The sequence below is a fragment of the Mizuhopecten yessoensis genome, unplaced genomic scaffold, assembly GCF_002113885.1.
Source record: "Mizuhopecten yessoensis strain PY_sf001 unplaced genomic scaffold, ASM211388v2 scaffold6719, whole genome shotgun sequence".
NCBI lineage: Eukaryota > Metazoa > Mollusca > Bivalvia > Pectinida > Pectinidae > Mizuhopecten > Mizuhopecten yessoensis.
Genome location: NW_018406690.1, coordinates 186,085 through 211,395, shown reverse-complemented (window position 1 = coordinate 211,395; position 25,311 = coordinate 186,085). Strand labels below are relative to the sequence as shown.

The window sequence follows — 25,311 nt, the reverse complement described above, 5'->3', positions numbered from 1 at the left end:
CACGCAAAAATCTGCATAATCTACAGGAACAGTTTAAAAGTTTCACATTATACAATAATCAATATACAGAGATTAACATCATCATAACTATTGTTACTTGACTACCAATAATGGGGGGGGGGGGGGGGGGGGGGGGAATCTATGAGGTTATGTAATAACTTTCATATTCTCTTATTATGTTTTTTTCAGAATGAAATGATACCTTTATCAAATCCAGGATAAATAGGTGAACTAAGCATGCATACAGACTAGAACCAGATTCTTCAGCTTTCAGCTTCAAAATACCAAGCACCCATAAAACCAAACCAAATCAGAAAATTAAAAAAATATAGAATTGTTATTTTTGTAGATAGAACAATAATGAAAGTGTCCTATATCAGATCCAGTAAAAGAGTGTACAAGCACAGGTCTACTGTTGGTTCTACACCTAGTCCCATCCCTACCTATTTTCACGGTGCTACCTTCACGTGTAAGTACAGGTTTGTCCTGGCTGGTCGTCTGTGAGCCGGTCTCCTCTTTACTGTCTCCGTCCTTGGGACTCGTAGGCCGACTGATTGTACCCTCCTCCTCACCGCCATCATCGTTCTCTGAGGAGGCAAAACAACAGTGATACATGTAACAATATTAGGTACATGTATATGTGTCTCTTTCGTATTTGCAAATATGCAGCAAATAACTTGAGTAAATGTGTTTGAATTTCATTTGAACAATAGATACATTACCCACAATTACACTCAAATATTTACTGTCTACACTGACACTAAACTCAACCGACCTTGTTACTGCACACTGGAGTTATCATCTCATAACATTACCTATTAGGTGATATCTTAGGTAACAAGGCCAGCACTCTATCATACAGACAAAAATAACCAAAGTCATACCAATCAAAATATGTAAGTTATTTGGTCGTTAGTCAAAATATCTACTTAATTAGGTCACAGGTCAAAATATCTTTGTCACTATGTCACAATTTCAACTTTCCATTAAAAATAACAGGGTGATGTAAAGAGTGAAAGGGAATATTCTTCAGATATCAATATAGCTTAGCATGATGTAAGGTGTCTTTTTTCAAGGACACAACAGAACATTTACATAGGGTGGGAGTAAAACCACCAGACTGTGAAGGTCACCAGTCAGGCCAATTAGTAATCTACTATTTGTGTATTATTGTAGTATAGATTTACATATAGAAGTAACTGGTATATTGTGTTTTCATGTTTAATATCAATTCTTCACATCTTCAAAATTAAAGTCTATATGTATTGTAAAAATTTCTCCAATTTTTTTAATAGAACAAAATGTTTTTGATAGAGATCTTTTTATAAACACAAATATAATTCAGGTTTTAGCTCAAAAGATTTGCATTATGTAGTAGATATAATTTGAAAGATTTTTAGACAAATTCATTAAAATGAAAAAGAAACAAAGTACCTACAAAATGTAATTTACATATTAACAGACATCACCAATTATGATTTTAATATTGAAATAGAAGTTTGCAGATTGAAGGGTAAGAAGCCATTTTTTTCTTAAAGCTGCAACAGTCTGATTAACAATCCATTCGGATTGATATGTTTCGCCTATGCTCCGTTTTGACCATCAATGCACATGTCAGAGAAACTAACTTAAACGCAAAAACTTAATGTTGATGGAGATGCTGATAAAGTCAATGGACCATGAAAGGTAGACCGCATCCATCATTTGATGCATGGATTGTTATGTACTAACTAAGATGCATCTATGGTCCAAGTTTGATTGGTCTAGCACTTATACTTTCAGTGAAACTAACTTAAATGCAAAAACTTAATGTTGACGATGTCGTCACCGGAAAAGTAACACCTTAGTCTTGCTTCCACTTCGTGGTGGTGAGACAAAAACCAAATTTTGTATGATTTTATGACTGGTAAAAAGACTTACATCACCAGGTGACAACATCAATGAATACCTGATATACAGGAATATTCGAAGATTTACTATTGATATTAGTAATTTGTTAAGAAAATCCCATTGAAAACACAGAAAACATCATGTTGTGTATGTAAGATATATCAGTACAGTTTATCATATAAAAAGCAACCAGAAATATTATAGAGACATACACATACATATACTTTAAAATACAGGAATGTAATTTATATAAAACTTGTGCGGACCTGCACCAGATGAGGTTTATATTAGATATATAGCAAGTTCATTCACACAAACAATACAATATATAATCAACAGCACACGGTTCAAATCATCATGGTATGTTACAATAAAAAAAGGGTACAAGACTGGTATAGTTTTAATTAGTGTTAAAAATGTAGTTCATGTTCTTGACCTTTCAAATTCATTTAACCTGAAGTACTGGTCACAAATCTGATGGGATCATACCAGTAATGATTAAGGGTTTTTTAATTATCACAAATTTCATGGATTTTTTTTATTTCAATCAGGAAATGTTAAATGATTTAGTAAAAGAAAATGTCATCAGTATGACATCAGAGAAATGTTAATTTCCATGTCAAGTGACACGACATCACAACATTGAATCTTACTCTCTTTGTCGGGTAAACCTGAAACAGTATCTCTCAGTTATATATACAGTACATAAAAAATAAACAAATATTGGGTATCTTTGAACAAATAATAATAACAGACAAATGCATTTGGCAATTGTCAATAGCTAAAAACGTTGTTACCGTATTCGTCGTAATGAACATGAGCGCCTCTCCCTTTTTATCAAGTACCCATTGAATGATATATGTGCCCCCTTTCCCCTGGTTAACAAAATATAGCATTTCATACCCTTTATATCAGACAATACAGTTTCTCAATCTGCAAAGAATGTTTTCCAGTGGATTAGAAGAAGAAAAAAGGAGAACAATTTTTAAATTCTCACAGTCCCTGGGAATGTGTCCAACCTTTATGGCAACTAAATTTACAGCAACTGCCCCTGCCTATATTTTGGTATTTTAACAATTTTTATGCACCCTGGAATTTTGGTATTTTAACAATTTTTATGCACCCTGGAATTTTGGTTGTTTAACAAAAAAATTATGCACCCTGGATGTTCATTACAGAGAATATGGTATGTTTAATCACTTTATTATAAAAAAAACCACTGCTCTACCTATTTTTCTACTTATAAAATAAATAGAGAATAACTTTTAAAATTGCATTTATAAATTTGTATAACGTTACCTTTGTTTTCTTTATCCTGCTCGTCATACGTGTCATACATGTCCCACGTGGTGGCTGTTATACCAACGTCCTGTCAAAATTCAACAATCGGTACATACTTCAAAGGAAGCTTTTACGAAGAATGCAGTGATAGGTATAACAATAAACTGTATGTCGGAGTGACATATTTGTCTTAATTACAAAACTGTTCAAGGAAAGGATTCCTTGTCGAGTTAAATCATAAATATCTAATAAACAAGTATTCGATAAACTGAAATGTATTTGTATTTAATTTCATAAACAAATAATACTTTTTTAAAAAGATTTTGTTTCTGACACACTAGGAATTATTTAATTTACAATTAAATAGTAAAATGTTGTGTCAGAATATCAGAGTCTTCACCTTATTCTATGATTTAAAAATAAATTGTAGAAAAAAGCCATTAAATATTTTTATAAAAAAATGGAAATCTCTACAAATGTACATTAATGATATCTCAATGGTAATCCCTTGATCGATTTTGAGTAAAATGTCCATATTGTAAATTGATTAAAAAATCACCTGTTAATAATATATATCCATTTGCATGTTAAGAATATCTATACAGTTCTAACAAGTTTCTGGGGCAGTATTGCATGCCAAGAACCTACATTATAGGCAATTTTGTTGGTCTGGATGGTTTTAAACTTGGGTGGCTCATTGAATGTGTTCATGCCTCTCTCCATGTATCTGTCATTGCCCACTCTGCTCCTGATCAACTGAAATCAATAAAAGCATATTGTAAGCTGAAGATATTGGTACGAGTATTTCAGGATACATGTAACCTTAGCTTACCCTGTATTGTGTTTTCATTCCATGAGGAACCTCATGTACAATTTTCTGTAAATGTTATAAGCATGGTACTAAAATCACCAGGACATCGTCTAGACACTCTTACAACAAAATTGAAGATGTCAGGTAAACGAGGATTGCGTACCCGAGATATCTAACGACTAGTTACTTACCTCTTGGTACGTTTCAGTTCTCTTTTTGATGCCTGCTGCCTCGTCTGACTCTGTGGAGACACAGATTGTGGGAAGGTCCAGCAGCCATATTGTCTCAGTCTCCGTCAAGGTGAGGTCAACCTCTTTCTCAAGGTCAGCTTCTGTCAATGTTTCCTTTACCTCTTCGCGTTTGTGTCGAATGTCTGTGACAAAAGAGTGTATTCGAGTCTATAAAAATGTCAAAGAAAATTGAATACCCCTCCCCCAGTACCTAGTAAATGATAACCTAAGCGGAAAATTCTGTTTCAAATCCTAGCTGTTTTAGAAACACATTTCAAAGACATGTAAAAACAACACAAATATATTAATTAAATAATTACATTTTGAAATAAATGATATTATAAGTAAATGAGTATTGAACAAAATTGACATGACAAGAATGACAGAAAAAACAGAACTATGATTGAGCTTAGTTTTTCAAATACATGTAGCAGCAAATGATGTGCTAGTGTCTGAATGATGTTTTGTCACAAGCAAAATATAACATGGTGTCAGGGATCCATCTCTCTGTTACCGACATAATTTTCTTATTTTAATCTGACATTTCAAATTCATGTATAAATAAAGACCGCTACACCAACAAAATGATCCTGACCAAATTTATCCATGATCATAAGAAAATGGAAAGTGTTTGAAAACTAACAATGAACCAGAATCTAATAAAACACAAATAAGATTTAATGTATGAACCAACCACCATACTACGAATACATTGGTATAAATTCCAAATCACCGTAAGAAAAAAACAACTTTTCCTACAAAGATTTTTTTTTTAATTAAAACACCAGTATTACATAGTAAATATTTTAAAATGAAACCCTTTTCCATAAAGGCTAAATTTTACCGATATAATCTATCGATTCAGGAGAACTTCGCGTGAGAGATGGTACTGAAGAAACATCTAAAATAAAAATTGTATTCCGTATACTTCACATGTAAACATTCAATACATAAATTGATCAAAAAAGTTTACTTATAATTCTTGAAAGCAATCTGGGGGTCTTAATAATGAGAGGAAAACCAGAGTGGCCAGAGAAAACCCAGTGGTCAGGCGTGAGACCCTGTAACATTATCACATGTGATCAAGGACTGGGATCTCTTCAATCTTGGTGAAAAGTGAGTGCACTTACCACTGTGTTACCCGACCATTTTCATAACACCATTTCATAAACTACATCTGAATTATTTAATACCTCAAATGGTAATAATAATTCTAGGTTCTTATATACCGCTTTATCACAACCTAGTTTGTAGGTCATCTCAAAGCGGTTCACAAATTATTATCTGTGGTTATAGGGCCTTTGCAACCGGCCAATATCTTTCTCAACTCCCTGGGGAGCATACAGCTATATGCTATCACTGCCCAACCACGTACTCATTTACAGCTGAGTAAACTGGAACAAGCGGAGTAAAGTATCTTGTTCAAAGATACAACACAGTGCCTTGCCATGACTTGAACCCGCAACCCTTCGGTCACAAGCCTGGGATCTCACCACTAGACTACCGTGCCTCCTGAACATTTATGATCAATATGATATATTACTTTACAAAGATTATATATGAAGGTATTTAAGCATTACTGGTTTGATTTTGCACAAAAGTCTAAAAATATGAAAAATGTAAATATTTCTTTTAAAACTTGAAGAGCATTTGAAATAAAAGCTGAAATAAATAGTGAATAGGTTAAAAACAGAAATTGTTTATGAGGTTACTTGTTTTCTAGGTTCAAATGAGTCTGACTGCATGTAAGCGTTTATAATAACAAAATTTCAATTATTTACCATAAAATAAGCAGATATTTTTAGGGAAATTAAGAGCTACTCAAACTGAATATACAGTTTTTAATTTTCTGGATGAATGATATTATGAATATGTAGAAATTTTGTCGCTAAATATACGTAGACAAGTTGGCTGTTGCTGAGGAACTGCAATATTGTTTGGCCTGCTACCTGACAGCTATGAAGAACAAAATTGTACAAGTAAATTAGAACTAAACCCTGAGCACAAGGACATTTTTTTACATTCTGGGATAAGAAAAGGCATTCATACATTCATTCAAACATATTTTATTGACATTAAACAGCCAAATGGACTGGGCACAATTTCTTACAACTTACTGGGCCCTCTCCCGACAACACAATATGATTTTACAAATATCATATGATGACAAAACGTTAAAACATATATTATGTACTAAATAATTGATATGGAGTGAGGGAAAAAGTGAAAAGGTGGATCGGAAGAGAGATACCCTGGTTACATTTGGTGTCCACCAAATTGTTTGTAAAAGGCTTTACTTTGTTCTAGATCCCATAACAAAATTGTTTTTCAGTATCAATTTAAGGTGACAATTCCTTTTGATTATCTTGATCTTTATGTGATCAGTAGGTTATCTCATTAACATTACTGCTAAGTTGTGTCTAAAACTGAAATATTGAAACCCATTAAAAACAGTTTTCCAGCACACAAAGCTATAATTAAACAATAAGCCAAAATATCATTGACATTTTATTACAATTAACAAAAATAACCAACAGATCTAAATGTGATGGAAATTTTCACATTTTAATCTTATTGACACTGTGGTCATCGCAAAATAATAAAATATGCATTAAAATTTCTAAAAAGATATTTTATTTATATATATATATTTATTTAGATATATATTTATTTATATTTATTTATATATTTATTTTTATTTATATATTTATTTATATTTATTTAAATTTATTTATATATTCATTTAATTATTTATTTATATATTTATGATATCTGTTTGGTTCATTTATAAAATGTAAGGTCAAATTTTGTGTTATTTTTGAAATAATAGTATTTTTTATTTATTTTACAACAATTATGAAACAAGTTACAAGGTATATCAACTTATATTAATCACTCTTGTTTCATGTGGGAGGAAACCTGAGTACCTGGAGAAAACCCACCTGGCTGGGCAGGTGACCCCATTACCTTTTCACTTCCAATCAGGGAATTGAAACCCAGCCGTCTTGGTACATACTGACATTATTTCATTGTACCAGACAGTTGTGTTTTGGACTGGTTTTTCATAACTAACCTGCCCAGGCTGTCTGTTCTGAGGAAGGCTCTGTGATCTCATCATCCCCACCCATCATGGAGTCTGTCCCCGTGCCCTGTGACTGGCTAAATACAGATCTAAAGAACAAATCACAAATAAAAAACATAATAAAACATTGTTCTCTGTATTATTAAAAATATGCATGTTTAATGATTTAATACCAAAAATAATGGAACAGAATTTTTTATATTCACAACTGTCTAAAATATAAAAAAAAGTTTTTGACACTAAGTACAAAATAGCAGTGGTACAATTCTTTGATCACAGAGTGGTTACCAAGTAGAACAATTCAAGGTACTTAACCATCAACTGCACCTTGGCAATAATATTTTACCATGGATTAAATGGCATGTTTGCATATATATATTTTTTCCATATTTGTCCCTTAAACAAATTAGACAGATAATAAATTGTTCCGATATTACTCTGAACTCCTTGTAAATTTCAAATTTTTAAACGGAAATTTCAACAAGACTTCTTTTGTGAGGATTTTTACCTTGTAAAAGGGCCTCCACCAAATGTACTGGCAGTCACATTGGCTGTGTTGTAAATGGAAGCTTGAGACATCAGATCTGTTGGCTATAAAAATGAGGGATACATGTCATTTCAAATCCTTAATCAAAACAATTTACCAGTTCTATAAATTTGTCCAAGAACTTGAAAACTATCAGACAAATGCATGAGATAGAAATACATAGAACACAGTATCAAAATAGCTTTCTTTTTAAAGCAAATTTACTAATAAAAGTAACATTTCAAAGAAAACAATAATTTGCATGAAATCACCCAAATACACCATAAATTAATTAAATGATAGACTATGCACTTATTTTAATCTAGACCACCAGAATTTTCAAAAAGCAACCTTATATACCCGGTACAGTAGCAGCACGTAAGAATAAATATGTGTACTGTACCACCATTTTAAAGTAACTAGTGGATTACTTATTATGTAGTACTTTAAAGTGCTTAGCCAGATTGAAAAGTTGTATTAGTTCACCCAAGGTTGACATATCAGTTTAAAAAGAAAGTGAGTTGGTAGTTTTTTTTTATTATTATTTTATTGGTTATATTACCAGTAGGTTTTTGGTCTTACTTTCGGGCAAATCAGCCCAATATTAAAAATTTCAACATTATTCTTTCCTGAAATAATAGTTACTTTCTAATAAAGATATCTCCTTAAATTATAAGACACCATTTAATTTTCTTAGACTATACCTGTAAGCCACTGTTACATTCTTCACATTTTTTGGTAAATGTTCATAATTAATTTTATGAAAAATAAAATAAATCTGTTGTTGATTAATCCAACATTGTATCATAAACTGTAAAAAAAACACCAAAAAGGTCCACAAAGAAGTTCCAGTGTTTGAATGATTACAGACAGAAAATACTTGCAAATGATATCTTTAAATAATTCTGCAGACCAGAAAGAGGATCATCCTGGTCGCTATTTCATTCTGGTCGCTATTTTTTTTAAATGTTCTTGTTCAACATGAAATCATCAGAAACCCATGTTTGGCTTGAGTTTGAAAGAAAGTATGCTTACTGTTCCAGCGTTTGATATCTAAAGTATGCTTACTGTTCCAGCGGAGCTATCTAAAGTGTGCTTACTGTTCCAGCGGAGCTATCTAAAGTGTGCTTACTGGTCCAGCGGAGCTATCTAAAGTATGCTTACTGTTCCAGCGGAGCTATCTAAAGTGTGCTTACTGTTCCAGCGGAGCTATCTAAAGTGTGCTTACTGGTCCAGCGGAGCTATCTAAAGTATGCTTACTGTTCCAGTGGAGCTATCTAAAGTATGCTTACTGTTCCAGCGGAGCTATCTTAAGTATGCTTACTGTTCCAGCGGAGCTATCTAAAGTATGCTTACTGTTCCAGCGGAGCTATCTAAAGTATGTTTACTGTTCCAGCGGAGCTATCTAAAGTATGTTTACTGTTCCAGCGGAGCTATCTAAAGTATGCTTACTGTTCCAGCGGAGCTATCTAAAGTATGCTTACTGTTCCAGCGGAGCTATCTAAATTATGCTTACTGTTCCAGCAGAGCTATCTAAAGTATGCTTACTGTTCCAACAGAGCTATCTAAAGTATGCTAACTGTTCCAGCGGAGCTATCTAAAGTATGCTAAATGTTCCAGCGGAGAGCTATCTAAAGTATGCTTACTGTTCCAGCGGGGCTATCTAAAGTATGCTTACTGTTCCAGCGGAGCTATCAAAAGTATGCTTACTGTTCCAGCGGAGCTATCTAAAGTATGCTTACTAATCCAGCGGAGCTATCTAAAGTATGCTTACTGTTCCAGCGGAGCTATCAAAAGTATGCTTACTGTTCCAGCGGAGCTATCTAAAGTATGCTTACCAATCCAGCGGAGCTATCTAAAGTGTGCTTACTGTTCCAGCGGAGCTATCTAAAGTATGCTTACTGTTCCAACGGAGCTATCTAAAATGTTACTCTGGTTTTTCTTCACAGTCGTGTGGTCATGGCTTAACAGTGGAATAGGTGTCACATCATTACCACCTTCATCAATCACCTGTAAATCATGGATATATATAAAACCGATCAAATCTATACTGTTTTAGTATAAAAGTCAGTACAGCATCACATCAATTAATGCACTGGTTTTTATCCGATTATAAAAGGTACCTGAAAATTTTCACTTTAGAAGATATCATATTTTCAAATATTAGCAATTTTCACACTAATTAAATTAATTACATTATTTCTTATTTTAACAGTAATAGCAGCTTATATATTTGTATTTCTCATTACCTATTGATGTTTAAAAACTCAATTATCATTTGTTTTATGTTGTTGTTTGTACCTGGACAGGAGGTTTCCCTGCCATTGAAGCTTTTTCAGCTTCCCTTGCGGCCATACTTTTTCGACTTGCTGATGACAAGATATTTGACCGTGATCTTGTGCTACCGTATACTCCAGTATTTCCACCATACTTGCTCTTTGATACAGAGCCAGCAAGGTTTCCTTTCCTGGAGGCAGTGCTGGCACCTTGACCGCTACCTCTGAATAAAGAGAAAATATCGCTTTTATTACACACAAGTTCTACAAGAAATGTCAATTTTGTTCCATATGTGTGATGATCGAAGTAACATATATTATGCTGTGCTTTTAAAGGGTCTATTTAGTCAAATGACAACCTGAAAATAAAGCCAATCCTGAAAATATAAATCTCTTAATGAAAGTTTACGTAGTTAATAATGACATGACCTGAAGCCAACGTCCAGTGTGGTCAGTTACCTCTTTTGGGAAAGTCGGTGATAAAAATAGCTACGGCCAAAATAGCGCAATAACCTGCCTGGGCCTTTCAGTGAGAAGTTGACACATATAGCACTATGCTGTCAAAAACACAGTGTCAGTTATGAGTCTGAGCTTACAAATAGCACATTCTTGAATTTACACAATACACTGTACATCGCAAGTAAGAATTATAAGTATCATAATATATATCTCTAATCAGATGTCTGTTCACATTTGGATTTGAATAAAAACAAACAGGTTCAATTAGACCATGCTGGCATTGAGAGGGTGTCGCAGGGATAATTTCAAACCGCAGAAAGTATGATATCAATAGGCTTTTAAAACATAAAAAAGATCACTCATTTATAACGATGTTTGAGATGCTGTTGGAAGATGATTTTGATTCAGAATATATGCATGTACTTGTATTCTGAGAGGCTAGGTGAATAAACCGAAAAGTTACCTTCTCTCCTCGGCTGGAAAGACATATTTGTTATCTAGAAATTCACCGACAGCTGCTGCTTAAACGTACGGCTGTACAGTTAAGGATTTCTCCATTACTGATTAAAAATGCCAAGAAAACATTGTCTCTTGTCAATTTCTCGACATGAATTGTTCATAAGGAGTATCAAACTATATCATCATGGAGAATTTGGTGACAAGATTATTTTAACAACTTACTTCACTAAATTGTCCCTTTAATATATATCATATATTGCTGGTATTCTCTAAATCAGTAGTCTAGATTAAAATTAAATATATATTCTATATATCTGTAAAAAATATAATGCAGCATAGCATCTTGATCTTTCATGACATCACCAGTAACTTAAATATTCACAAAAATAATTTCCACAGAAAAATTGCATCTCAGTAAATCTTCTTATGAATTAATAAATCGCCAACATTTATTAATACTAATATCATTTGATCATCAAGATTATAGATATTCTCTATATCCTGTTATTCCAGCTGCAGACACAGGGTTCAGCGCTTCCAGTGATACTGTAGTATGAACGTCAGTCTAATAGTGACTATATGCTACTGTACCAGTCATAAAAAATCAACGTCAACAATATGGCTTTGTGAATCATCAAATCTCACTAGTTGTATGGAAAATTATACTATCATATTATTTGAAATGAATATGAATATTCCTTTCCAAAAGGTTCTTTATAATGAATAAATGATACAGAAATACATAATTGTAGTACAATTAAGTTCTTAAAACTCTTTATATTAAAGCCGAATTTCTATTGCAATATGCTATAATGCCCCTAAAGTTAATTTCATGTTCAGGATGTATATTTCAGGAATTCATGGATTAGCTACATTGACATATATTTTCAAATTTACTGTACTGAAGCAATTGCTTATAACGTTATGACATATTTGGTTTATTGGATTTATAAACAAAATTATCATTGATCAACATTCAAAATCATCATAAATCTGCAAATAAAAACAAAACAATTGTTTAATTATGTCATGCATACCCTGGTTGCGCTAAATAATTAGGCTTCTTCGATTTTGACGTTGACATTGTCACTGATGAATTGGTTTTGCGTTTTCAAACCACAAACTATATGACAACAATGTAGCTTGTAGATAATCAACAGGGCATCGCCATGTTCAAAGTTGTGTCATGTTGCTATAGGAAACCAAGTGCCGTATGCAAGCAAGACTTTGATTGGTTAACTTAGTATCTCCCTTGAGATAATTTGAACTGCAAAATGGTATTTCAAACAGATAAATGAACAACAGGCCATTAAGCATGCAAAATATATAAGATATCCTTCCACTTTGAAGATTTTTAACTTTAATTAAATTGCAAATATGTCAACATTTCCCCGTAGTTTGGTTTACAGTCAATATATACCTTATCCAATCAGAAAAGCTGTAGCATGACAATTTATAGCGGCAGGTAGTTGTTGCCTCGTTTTCGATTGTAAGCGACGTATCCCATAATTTCTAAGCAAAATGGCGGAGGTAAGTGAGGAAAAGAACCGAAATATCTCAAGGAATTTCCCTTAGATTTCTTGTCTCACATGATTTTGAATTTCGAGACCGATGGATTCTTGTTCCGTGAGATATTAACTTCTTTTACTGTCGATTTTTGGCTGTTTAGACTCGATTTCGCTTGGATATTTACAATTGAATTATGGCGCGCTCTCGATTAAAATTTTGACATCGCAATCGCACCGCGAAGTAAAGGAATTTCCCGGAGTTTTTGCCTTATTGATACATTAATAAGAACTCATAATGACATTCTTTTTTATTTTTCACCTTTACAGACTGGTGCGAGCGATTCCAGCAGCCCAGGTAAGTGTTTGATACCAAGAAACGAGATTTATTACGTTTCTTATACAAAATGAAGATATTTTATGCAAATTACCGGGGTCATCGTGATGCTGGAAAGAAAAGTTTCATTGGAAACTAATGTGACAATATGTCACAATAATGACACATTCTTGTGAACATTGTCACCGAATTACAAAGTAAAATAGTTCTACCGTATGTTCTTAGAATGAAGCCGGTGAATCCCTGCTGTCTAGAGGCTTGCATTGAGTACCGGTACCGGTGTCGTCTTGGGAATTTACTTGATGAGAAGGTCGAGAAGCCAAAGAGAAACTTTCCGTTTTTCAATGAAATGAAATCGGAAACAATGATTTTTAAACATGATATAATTGTCATTTTAGACCCTGCTCTGTGTTGTTAAAATAATTTCCTATTTTCAAAGATAACCGACATTTTTATGCAACAGGTTTTGAAGGCTGGGTTTTGAATAATGACATTTCACTGGAATCCTCAACTAGTTCGGGCTAAATCTCTACTATGATCTTCATTATTTTATTTATGGACAACTTAAATGTATTGAGGAAGGTATAAGGATATATTCTAGATTGACAGATTAGTCTAGATAATGATGGAGATGTTTTTGTGTTAGAGATCTCAGCATACATTAAATTTTGTTAAATCTATAAAATATATAAATAAGAAATGATGCATGCTTCAAATCAAAATGAAGTCGCATACAAGGGGTTTCCCATTTAATTTCAGAATAGATACGTTTGTCCTTTACCGGGTTGGGAACCTGACAGTCAAGATTGTTTCACATTTGTGATGCTTTAATGCACTTCTTGTCCTTTAAAAAAAAATCTAAATTTTGTATTTGACTTAGTTCTTTTGAATTAAAAATAATTATATATCCATTATTTACAATAAGTAACTTTTAGTTTAATGCTTTTTATTTCTGATGTATTCTTTTGACATTTAGTGCCTCAATTCAACTGGCCTTTAAAATGTTAACATACATTCTTTGAAGTGATTTGAATTTGAATGTGTAGGACTACTGAAGTGCTTTCTATCATATACTAAAAGGGGTTCTCTCAGATGCGAGATCTCAGAAAGTTGAGGAAATTGCTAAACACTTTGTTTATATGTTGACACTGAATATGATTAATTAAATATTATAAATCTGAAGAACATTTTGAGTTTAGCTTGCCATCATTTGTTCACAAATCATTTAAATATAAGTATAAGCAAGGCTTATCTAGTCTCCCACAACCACCACCAATATGTATATATTTTTCTTAGCCAGTTCTGATTTAAGAAAAGTATGAAAAAGAAACAAGTTGCTAGATAATTTTTAAGTTTTGGAATATTTAGGATGGCTTAAGGTAATAACCTGCATTTTTCAGAAACCGACCGCGATTTTGACCCATCTGCTGACATGCTAGTCCATGACTATGATGATGAACATACACTGGAAGAGGAGGAAGCCATGAGTGGGGACAGCTGTTCGAATGAGCTAGATGATCTGGAAAGAGTAAGCACTATGTTTTGTACAGCTTTAAAATGATAATTTGTTATGTTGATGAAAATGGTTTCATGACTTGTCATTCTTAGTTTTGCACAAGACGTTGGATGGTCAACTTTGATCTTTTATGCCCCTGTCATAGGGGGAAGCAGGGTTTTGGGTGTGTGTGTATTGGGCGTATATGAAAAGAGTATTTTAAACGTGATAGTGAAACATTGAAGGAGTATGTTACCAAAAGTTCATAATTTTGCAGGGACATTTACAGATTAAGTTGTTAAGTACAACTAAATCATATGTGCTCAAGTGCTTGTGAAATGACATCAGAAATGTTGAACATCAAATTTGTATTCTAGGAAGGAGATATGCCTTTGGAGCAGTTGTTAGCCATGTACAAGTACGCTGACGAGCCACAGGATACACGTTCAAGCAGTGAAGAAGAAATCCTCAGCAATCAGGATCTGACATTGGACAAAGAGGAAATAGCCCGCGATCTACTCAAAACCAGCGATGATGATGATGACAAGGAAACTACAGTTAATGACCTGCTAAACAGTGTTCATGTGTCTTCTGCACAGAGTCAGACAAACAGGCTTCTTAGATGTAAGATTGCGTTTATTGTAGATATCAGTCTGAATGTCATTGATTTATTTAGGTATCAGAGACTTTCAAAGTGTTGCACAACTAACACAAGGCATAGTAAAAGGAACTTCACAATAAGATGCCATCTGAATTCAAAAGAAAAAACTAAGTGCTTTACATGTTATATTTTGATTTCTTAATTGCTTGAAGAAAATTTAAATTACTGCTAGAGCAACTTTTAACATAATGGTGAACAGTTTGAGACTATAAAATCTTTCCACTTGGGTCAAGAGTTTCTGTCTTGGCCCATAAAATGTGAAAGTTTGCCTTTTTCTCTCATACATCAAAAAAATGTTTTAACCAAAAATAAAAGTTTCTAGTGATATCAGTATTAATGGAATAGTATAATGCATGACTGCATAATGTAGAGTTAGTGTAAAATAAAGATTCAATTTGGCTTATATTTAATTCCTAGACAACCTTTCTTTTGATTCCCTTGTAGCCAATAGTCAAGATGGTAGTGAGAATGAGGAAGACGAGGATTCTGAAGAGGACAGTGATTACCACCAACCCATAGAAATTGTTGACGATTGGAAAAAGGTGCGTCTTACATGAGAAATAAGGAAGCAAAAGTTTTATTAGGAAGCATTTTCTGGTTTCTGTTTGATGTTGTATATGTGAACTTCATTTAATTTTTTTATTAACTATAAAATCATTTTGTCATTGCAGACGATCCAAGTTGGCTCTGATTATCAAGCTAGTGTTCCAGAGGGTCTTTGCAAATACGGTGATGCTCCTGGTTAGTACATTTAACATGTTAAGACAAAGATATTACAGATATATTTTTCACATTAAATCACTAACATGACCCTTGACATAATTAATATTTGGCAGAATTCCCTATGTCTACAGATATCAATATCGCTTACTAAATTTTATTGTTCAGTGTTAAAAGTACAGTAGATTTTAAAGGATACCTGTTTTGTTAGAACACGTTTTACCAAAGAAAACCTGCTCCCCTCTCCCTAAACATCCTAGATATAAATGTGTACCCTAGTGTACTGTAATAGTCTTTTGGTTTATTTTAACCAAATACTTTCATCTGGTAAAGTTCTGTATAAAAATGAATCTTATTTATTTTGCAGAAGACGTTTTGCTAAGATATATCTATCAAATTGTTTTAAGATAAGAAAGTGGTAACAATCTGTTTGGTCTTTAAAAAGGTGTTTACATTATGTTATTTCACTATGTCTTATCTTTTGTCAACAGCTTATGAAAATGAAGATCGGTTACTATGGGACCCCAACAAACTGACAGATTCTGTTGGTAAGTTATGTTCTATAGGTATCATTTCATGACAACTATTATGTGTCCCTTTCGAGATATTTTTTTAAAACTTCAGGTAATATTCTGGTGACGGAGTTCTCTGATTTTTTTTCATTGATTTAATGGTGTTCAAAACTTGAGGGAAATTTTTTACAACTGTAAAAGAAAAAGTGTTAAACTAGAATGAAATAACTGAAGTGTCATATTTTGCAATAATGCAAAAAATTTCAATTGTAATCTGGTTTTATGACTGAATTGATATGCATTTCAAATTGTATTACGGTCCCTTTGTTGCAAAGTGAATCTTTTGTCGTCATTTTTATCTGTTAAAATTTTTGTCTGCTTGCAGTTGAAAAATACCTAGATGAAATTCACACCCAGTCGTTAATCAACGCCGCAGGTGTGGAGGCTGTGGGTACTGGTATACATATCCGAGATGATGAACAGGTGGGTTTACCAGAATACATTGAAATAGAAACACACTGATACTGCTAAGTAGAGAACACGTTTAGTAAAGTGAATATGGCAATGTCGCCATTGAAAAACAAGAATGTACCAACTGTAGAATGAAATATGTCATTCTCATTGTTTTCAAGTCTTTGATAATAGTATGGTGCAATTTATAAGAATATGGTACTGTAAGTGTATGGGCCACAACATATGAGTTGGTTTACCCTTAAATACATGCAAGTGAATAATCACAAAATAACCTTCCCTGATTATATCTCCTTTAATCATCATTAGATGGCGGGCTACCAAGTCTGTGGTCTGTTGTTGGTCCTTAATACAAATCTCAAGCATTACTTGATAGACCTTTGTCAAATTCCATATGAAGGTTCCACTTGGTATATGGTTGTGTATGTTATATTACGAGACTGATCAGGTAAACAAGATGACCTTAGGCAGGCATCTTTGATTCTGTAAATTAAAATTTGTAATATTTATCTCATAAGTCCTTACAAATCCTTTAAGTTTTGTGTAGCTTCCTCGTGCATGTTTCATGAGACTGATAAAGAAAAAAAAAAAAAAAAAAAAAAAAAAATAGATGGCTGCCTGTCAGTCATCTTTGATTTTGACAGTTCAAATTTGTTGTAGCAATTTCTCAAGAAGTGTTAGATGGATCTTTTCTAAAATTTCATATGGGAGTATTTTGGTATGGCTCTGTCCAGCGTAAACTTTTGTTTTTCCGGCAATCTCCTCCTACATTTTTCGACCAATCTCTTTGAAATTTGGTATATATTATTATCATGATATGAAGTTGTGTCCCCCTTAAAAGCATTTTGATACGACAATTTTTGCAAAAGCTATTGCCCTTAGTTCATTTCAGTATTTAATTTTTTTGTCCACAGATTTTCTCCTACATTTTTTATAGCATGTCAGCTAAGAATGATGCAGATCTTATTTCAATGTAAGAAAGTATATAACACTATATGGCATTAGACGGGCGTATATTGTTCCGCCCTGTGGTACTCTTGTTTTATTATTGAAAATGTATGCCAGTTTTTGCTGAACAAGTCTTCATTCCAAATATCACTTTCAGGCTTTATATTTATTACTGCAATGTGGACACAATGTGGAAGAAGCACTTCGTAGAAGGAAGATGCAGGCAGTTCCACCCACAGGTAAGTCTAGAGACAAACCTCCATGAATCAAAGTTTCATGAGCTATTTAAGCTATGCAGCTCAGAATATTTGGATATTTCATTGTATAACCTCTTCTCTTGAATTGAATTAGAATGTGCATGTCAAAAAGTAAAACAATTTAATGAAAGAAATTACTGCATATTAATGATTATGCATAAATGTATTGCAAAAGTTAATATAAATTATTGTATCACCTTAGATAGTTTCATTTAGTTGAATATAATTTTGAAATAGAAAAGTTAATTTATTTCAAGACATTTTTCATCTATTTGCAGATCCTATGAGTTTATGGTCTGAAGAAGAATGCAGAAACTTTGAGAACGGTCTTAGAACTTATGGAAAGGATTTCTACCTGATCCAGCAGAACAAGGTGGGTGTTCATCGAAAAACTTGCGTGGTTAATTTCATGTCATAACTCTTATTAGTTACTTTTCAAATTGTAAAAGACACAATTTATACAGTTTGAAAATGAACAAACTCGAGATAGATGAACATGATAACCAACCATCGTTGTTGGGGAACCTCGAGCTCTACATCTAGTTTATAACCAAAGTTTAAAAACTGTGAAATGCTAGGTAAGAATTGTTTCCCATGAACCTATTGGGAAAACTTGTGTTGCTTTTTCATGTCATAACTCTCATTAGTTAATTTCCCTATTGTAAAAGATACTTTGTAAATTTTGTATCTTGATACAATTTGAAAATTAGCGAACTAGAGTTAAGAGTTTGTTGAGTTTGTCTGATGAAACTGTGAGGTGTTATAGTTGATTTAATTTTAGGCAATGTCACAATGACCGTTCTTTTATGACTATACATTTATCAATGTACTGTTGTTATTTAGGTGAAAACAAGGTCTGTTGGAGAACTAGTACAGTTTTATTACCTTTGGAAAAAGACAGAAAGACATGACATGTTTGCCAACAAGAACAGATTGGAAAAACGCAAATATTCCTTACATCCTGGTGTCACGTTAGTATATCTTCTGCTGTTATATTTTATATGTTCAATGTCTTCATTTTTTCACTAGTTCATTACATATATGTGACATATTATCTTAATGCATAACCCAATATATTGCATTATTATCTTGCATTTGAAATAATTTTGTATGCAATGTGTGAACATAAGTCATACGGTAATTCTTTGCAGAAGCCCTGAATAACAAATACTAAGAAGAGATACAAGTTTGATATATATTTTCCTATGTTTAAATGCCATTTGCCATTTCTCATGGTCAACACTTTGAATATCATTTTGGTCCTTTTGATGTATTTTGTATAAAGTAGATAGTATATGCAAAGTAAGTAGACTTCAATTTTTATTTTGGTGTGTAATTCCATGAAGCTAAATTTTGGAGCTGCCGTGTAGAAAATGATCCTATCACGTTTTAACGCATTTTCATTGATATACAAGCATTACTTTGTGTACCTAGCTAGCATACAGTATTTAATTTGTCACCTTGTTTCACTCAATCAATAGGGATTACATGGATCGGTTCCTGGATGACCAGGAGAGTCCGGCTGCTGCACATGTAAGGGAGAGATCAGCAAGTCCTGTCAATTCACTCATCTATGGTGATCCAAAAAGAAACCAACTGAAACCTCCTTCATCAGATACAGACACCTCTTCCAATTATCATATTGGTGAACCCAAAGACTTTGATCTCAGTGCTGCTTCTCCAACTGTTGTTCGTCCCGAGATCAAGAGGCACAGTCCCTCTTCTCCTCGAGGCACAAATAATGTACTTCGTGTGTCACCTGGCTTTAATGGCAGCTTTGATGAAGTGATAGAACCACTTAACAAAAAAATAAAAACTGATTCAGAACATTCACATTATGAACTCCAGGAGTCGTATTCGGACAACAATCATATAGATTCTATGTCTTTAGTTTCTGTAGCCTCAGGACTCACTCAATCAGAACACACTTTAACATCCGTTGGTGCTTTAAATGCAGAACTTCATCCAGTCAAGCATGCATCAGCAGAGTCGGTGGTACTGTGATGTTGTCTCCAGTTAGATTAGATAGGCTTTAGATATATCAAATTTTGACATCAGAAAAGAAGAAAAAATGTACTTTATTATTACATCAGAGATCCAGTTCTTTAGAGCTTGAAATGACCGATACATTAAAAATTCAAGATTATTTTTTTGGACAATTCTGTTTTTTTACAAGCGACAACTGGTTGTGAAATTTTTGAAAAAATTGAGAAGTTTCAAAAACTTAAAAAGTTTTTATGACAGGCTTGATTTTTATTGATATTTGGTCAAGCTTTATAGAGGTGGGTCTTGGAAGTTTAAAAAAAAAAGAACATGGAAAAATCATTCCATTCAGGGAAATTATTTATACAACCTAGGAGAGAGACCGAGACCAGCCTCGTCTTGGCATCACTTACAATGTGCAATATCGGAGATGATGATCTTTTCAGAAAGCCTGACCGCCCAGCTTTTATTCAGTGTCCAGTGTTCTAGGATCAGGAAATGGCCAGTGGGTCTGTCAGTTTTAAGACCGTCAGTGGTGCATAGATTTTAATGTGACGTCGCGCCCATCCCAGCAGTATGTGTATAATTCTTGTCTTGACAAATCTTATGGAATCTTATGTGGCATCAAATTAATGGTGATTTTCTCTAAAAGCACATTTGTGACATTCACGGTATTGTATGCACAAATATTAAAGGTGATTGAGAATGTGTGTGAACCTTACTTTTATTTGGTTTAATTATGATAGATTTTAATTGTTAAAGGGGAGACGGTGTTCCTGCAATAAAATGATTCCTGTATAGAAGGAGTTAGGTTTCAGTTATAATTTTGCTGTAAACATTGATAATTTAAGGAAGTAAATAAAAACATTTGTCATATAAATGGTAAAGTGCATAAAAAATTAAATTCAAGCTTATAAAACCATATACCAGTAATTGTATGATGGTAGCGTAGCTATAAAAAGTGACATTTGACACGACTTTGTCTATATATACAATAAATGTAACACAAAGAGAATATACAATGATAACTGTATTTATTATCAGTTTGGTTATATGAAAGAGTGATTAAGTTGTTTAACTTTTTAGTGAGATTGGTCCAATCTGAGGAGTTTTATGCAAAAGTGTTAATTGTCGAAGAAATTGTAAATAGTTCTGGTTTGTTACTTGTCCGTATATATCCTACATTTCTCTACCAGTATGGCCTACTTCCTACAGAGTAATATACCGAGTGTGTTATTACAGCTGCTTGTTGATGTGTCCAAATATTTTATTTGTGTAAATGTTTTTATTATGAATTTCTCGCCATGTTATATTTATTGAATTGTTACAGAATTCTGACCATCAGTCTCCATAAATATTCATCACCTAATTATATGGTAAAAGTAAGGTGCACTTTTTTCAGGGATCCAATCCTTCAGATTTTGTGTTTATACTTGTCTTCTGTCACATCAGCAAAATTTCTAATGTGGATTTATATTCTTCCACCATTCATGAATTTGTAAATCTATTGTATTGTCTTATAAACTGAAGACTAGTAAGTTTGAATTGTTAATTCATGTCGACAGAAAAATAGAACCCTGATAGCTGAAAGCATTATCACATTGCCAAATAGGATAAATGAAGTTTTAAAAACCTGCAAATGTTTATCGATGTATTCAATGGTCAAAAACTGGCTTTATTTTTGGCAAAGTCATTTTATGTGCAAAACAATTAATGCTGTCCCACATTCTTAATATATGTATATGTCCCAAATGTCTTAATATATGTGTCGTAGTGTACTTATCATTTAAATGATATGATACGTTAATTATATAGCAACCATTATTGATATCAAACTATCCATGCTAAGACATTCTGTAATTGTTACAAAATTTAGCATAAAATAGTTTGAACATATGCAAGCTTTACATTGACGATGTAACTTTTTAAATTCCCGAGTTTACAGCCCTCTGTACTTGTAGTGGGTATATGGTGAAATTCAAATAATTCCTGGGTCCTGTAGGTATGACCATGTCAAATACTGATGTAAATCTCCTGTCGTGGCAAGTATGGTTTAGATTCTTTTAGTTTTAATCCAAGGTAGAAAATAGATTCCTTTAATTGTAACTGAAATTTAACACATTATTTCACAGAATTGTCCTCCGAGCTTTGAGGTCTTCTAGACATCAGATATATGTTACCTGTAGGTAGAAGCATATCAATTGCAAATTGAAAATGGCACTCTTTAACTTTAGAAGAATCTTGTACAATCTTCAACGAGTGACAGTCGTGTAATTCTTTACCATCATGCATGTCATAAGTGAATTTTATGCTTTTTTCTAGTTAAAAGAAAGAATTTTCCTTCGCCTACTATACATATGAAAATAATAACCTTGTGTCGTGATGTGAGTTTGGTATACATGAAGAGCCGATCAGGGCAATCGAGAGACATGCTCACCTGGGCAGCATTGTATCTAGTGCTCCACTCCAGTCATTTGTTTTTATATCTTTGTCATAATGTGTCTTCTCAGCCTACTTTTCATCATTTCAATAGAGTAAAAAAGTTTTTCTCAACTTAAATTGTTAAATTACAACATGGGAAAGTGGGAGGGATTGCCTTTTTTTCTGGTAAAATCTGTCCCATAAATCATGTAAATAAGATATATATCATAGTGTCACAAATGTAAATACAACATTAATCGTTCTAGAAATTGTGTTGTGAAGTTGATACTGAAAGTAGCATATCCTTAAAAAATGTAAATTAATGATTATATACAAATCTTTGAAATAGTATACAAGTCTTTCTTAGGTTTCTTGCAGTGCAAGCTGTATTCTCTGCTGAGGACTCATTATTTACAAAAAAAATCAATGATTGAATTGTCTTAATTGATTTGTATGTATGATTTCAAGCCAGTTTTATCAAAATTTACTTTCAATATTGGTATAAATTTGGGTTTGATATTACTTTAACGATGATGAAGAAGTAACAAAAGGAATGATTTCACCAAATTTTGTATTTTCTTCATTAATTTCAGTATCTGGGAGGGTGAATTCACACATTCTCAGCATCACATACTGCTACAAAATGTTTATTTGTTGGGTTGATGTCTCTAAAATTTGCAATATTTATTACAGGAATAATGTAAAAATTATGTTTATTTTTGTACAAACAGACTGTACATAACTGCTAATTTTGCTGTACAATTGTAACCCGGTATAATTATTATCCATTTCATCATTGGTTATCATTATATATCAATGTATATATTCTCCATCACAATCACCCTCATATCCATAGTGTTGTAGATATTGTCAGAAGTATACATAACATATGGTTTGTACTATTTATTATGTACATAGACATAGATAGATTCTATGCCACACAGAAAATAAAACATTTTTACAGAAAGAAACCAGAGTTATTTGTCTTGTGTCTTCATTTTATCCTACAAATATCTAACAAAACCTGTAGAAACTTAGTTCCCAATCAGTACTATGAAAGGAGACTAAATGAATTGCTAATATTTGTCCGTCAGATTTTTGTCTCTTACACAGGACAAATCTCGCACTACACCTACAATTACCAAGTTTAGTATGCAATTTACCCAGGTCTTCTTGTGACGGGCCATCTGACTCTTCAGTATGATATCACTGCTGTTTATAGTGTTTCTGACCTTAAATAAGTCATAATAGTACTGCATATACAATAACGAGGATCCTTATTTTTAATATTTTGTACTTTCTTTCATTACTTTAGTAGAATACATTGGTGTTTTTCACCCAAATATGAAAGAAGAAAAAAAATCACGTTTTTGTACCCAAATTCCCTTACAGTGAATGTAAATACTGTCGAATTTGTCTGTAGGAAATCTGACATGATGGACATCGATTCACTCTGCAGCTCTTTCTCTTAGGCATATATCTTGTAACTATATGCGTGTCGCCTACAATTGCTTAATTTTACGCGTGAAAACTTTTTTGGGATGTCTCGGCATGTGCGCTGAAACTTTCTCATGCTCCACTGTGTAAGAGTTCTGGCCCTTCATTACTGTGCTACATATTTCATACACTTAATCAACTTACTACAGCTGCAAACTTTTGTATTTTGACCCAGATGATTCTAAACTTCCATCTTGAGTTACCTGTTTTTCGGATATGAGATTGGACACTTACTAATTTTAATATTGCCTATTAACCAGTAGAGGACTTGGGCTTGCACTGTATTATTCTTCTGCTTTATTTGAAAATGGAATTGTCCTATAGAACACAAAGTTATCAACATGATCTTTGTAACCTTACAAAACCCACCAGGATAGGATTTAGTAACCTTTACAAACTGTCTGTTCCATGATTGGGTGAGGGAGTCTCATAATGTCTATTTGTTGGAGGGATCCATCAGTGTAGGAGAGTGAGTCTCACAATGTCTATCTGTTGGAGGGATCCATCAGTGTAGGAGAGGGGGCCTCACAACGTCTATCTGTTGGAGGGATCCATCAGTGTAGGAGAGGGAGTCTCACAATGTCTATTTGTTGGAGGGATCCATCAGTGTAGGAGAGTGAGTCTCACAATGTCTATCTGTTGGAGGGATTCATCAGTGTAGGAGAGTGAGTCTCATAATGTCTATCTGTTGGAGGGATCCATCAGTGTAGGAGAGGGAGTCTCACGATGTCTATCTGTGGGAGGGATCCATCAGTGTAGGAGAGGGAGTCTCACAATGTCTATCTGTGGGAGGGATCCATCAGTGTAGGAGAGGGGGCCTCACAACGTCTATCTGTGGGAGGGATCCATCAGTGTAGGAGTGGGAGTCTCATAATGTCTATCTGTGGGAGGGATCCATCAGTGTAGGAGAGGGGGCCTCACAGGGTCTTTAGGGGGGCATCAGTGTAGGAGAGGGAGTCTCACAATGTCTATCTGTGGGAGGGATCCATCAGTGTAGGAGAGGGAGTCTTACAATGTCTATTTGTTGGAGGGGTCCATCAGTGTAGGAGAGGGAGCCACACATGGTCTATATGTGGGGAGGGGGATCAATCAGTGTAGGAGTGGGAGCCACACAGGGTCTATCTGTGGGGGAGGGATCCATCAGTGTATTAGAGGGGGCCTCACAGGGTCTATCTGTAGGGGAGGAATCCATCAGTGTAGGAAAGGGGCCTCACAGGGTCTATCTGTGGGAGAGAGATCTATCGGTGTAGGAGAGGGAGCCACACAGGGTCTATCCGTGGGGGAGGGATTCATCAGTGTAGGAGAGGGGGCCTCACAGGGTCTATCTGTAGGTGAGGGATCCATCAGTGTAGGAAAGGGGTCTCACAGGGTCTATCTGTGGGGGAGAGATCTATTGGTGTAGGAGAGGGAGCCACACAGGGTCTATCTGTGGGGGAGAGATATATCAGTGTAGGAGAGGGAGCCACACAGGGTCTATCTGTGGGAGAGAG

At 33.9% G+C, this 25,311-nt stretch overlaps 2 protein-coding genes across 8 annotated transcripts in view; one reads left to right on the top strand and one right to left on the bottom strand.

Moving 5' to 3' along the window:
• LOC110452500 (WD repeat-containing protein 78-like) overlaps nt 1-12,203 on the bottom strand; it is a 29,625-nt gene extending 17,422 nt beyond the window's left edge. For 2 of the 6 annotated variants that reach the window (XR_002463197.1, XM_021501064.1), the window contains exons 1-10: nt 12,052-12,203; nt 10,122-10,320; nt 9,723-9,830; nt 7,803-7,885; nt 7,286-7,383; nt 4,174-4,355; nt 3,820-3,927; nt 3,190-3,259; nt 2,544-2,561; nt 444-587 (exon numbers count right to left, since the gene is read on the bottom strand). Coding sequence is in view for 5 of the 6 variants with exons in the window: in XM_021501064.1 (XP_021356739.1) it covers nt 444-587; nt 2,544-2,561; nt 3,190-3,259; nt 3,820-3,927; nt 4,174-4,355; nt 7,286-7,383; nt 7,803-7,885; nt 9,723-9,830; nt 10,122-10,320; nt 12,052-12,098 (1,057 nt within the window). In the remaining variant the exon portion in view is untranslated. The remainder of the gene's footprint in view (nt 1-443; nt 588-2,543; nt 2,562-3,189; nt 3,260-3,819; nt 3,928-4,173; nt 4,356-7,285; nt 7,384-7,802; nt 7,886-9,722; nt 9,831-10,121; nt 10,321-12,051) is intronic. The other 4 variants (XM_021501065.1, XM_021501067.1, XM_021501066.1 and 1 more) reach the window with 3 other exon arrangements.
• Nucleotides 12,204-12,475: 272 nt separating this feature from the next.
• On the top strand, nt 12,476-23,291 carry LOC110452501 (mesoderm induction early response protein 1-like). 2 transcript variants are annotated; one of them, XM_021501070.1, is made up of 12 exons: nt 12,476-12,544; nt 12,850-12,877; nt 14,257-14,384; nt 14,729-14,975; nt 15,457-15,554; nt 15,684-15,753; nt 16,224-16,280; nt 16,630-16,727; nt 17,821-17,902; nt 18,199-18,293; nt 18,764-18,891; nt 19,402-23,291. In XM_021501070.1, the coding sequence occupies exons 1-12, from the start codon at nt 12,536-12,538 to the stop codon at nt 19,922-19,924; spliced, it is 1,563 nt and encodes a 520-aa protein (XP_021356745.1). In that variant the 5' UTR covers nt 12,476-12,535; the 3' UTR covers nt 19,925-23,291. The 2 variants fall into 2 exon arrangements, with proteins under 2 accessions (XP_021356745.1, XP_021356744.1); XM_021501069.1 differs by lacking the exon at nt 12,476-12,544 and adding an exon at nt 12,553-12,640.
• Nucleotides 23,292-25,311: the final 2,020 nt, after the last annotated feature.

Excerpts from the sequence above, each read along its gene's own strand:
- LOC110452501 (XM_021501069.1), top strand. Across the intron at positions 12,878-14,256 it reads GAGCGATTCCAGCAGCCCAG|AAACCGACCGCGATTTTGAC; the intron begins GTAAGTGTTTGA and ends TGCATTTTTCAG. Across the intron at positions 18,294-18,763 it reads ACCTGATCCAGCAGAACAAG|GTGAAAACAAGGTCTGTTGG; the intron begins GTGGGTGTTCAT and ends GTTGTTATTTAG.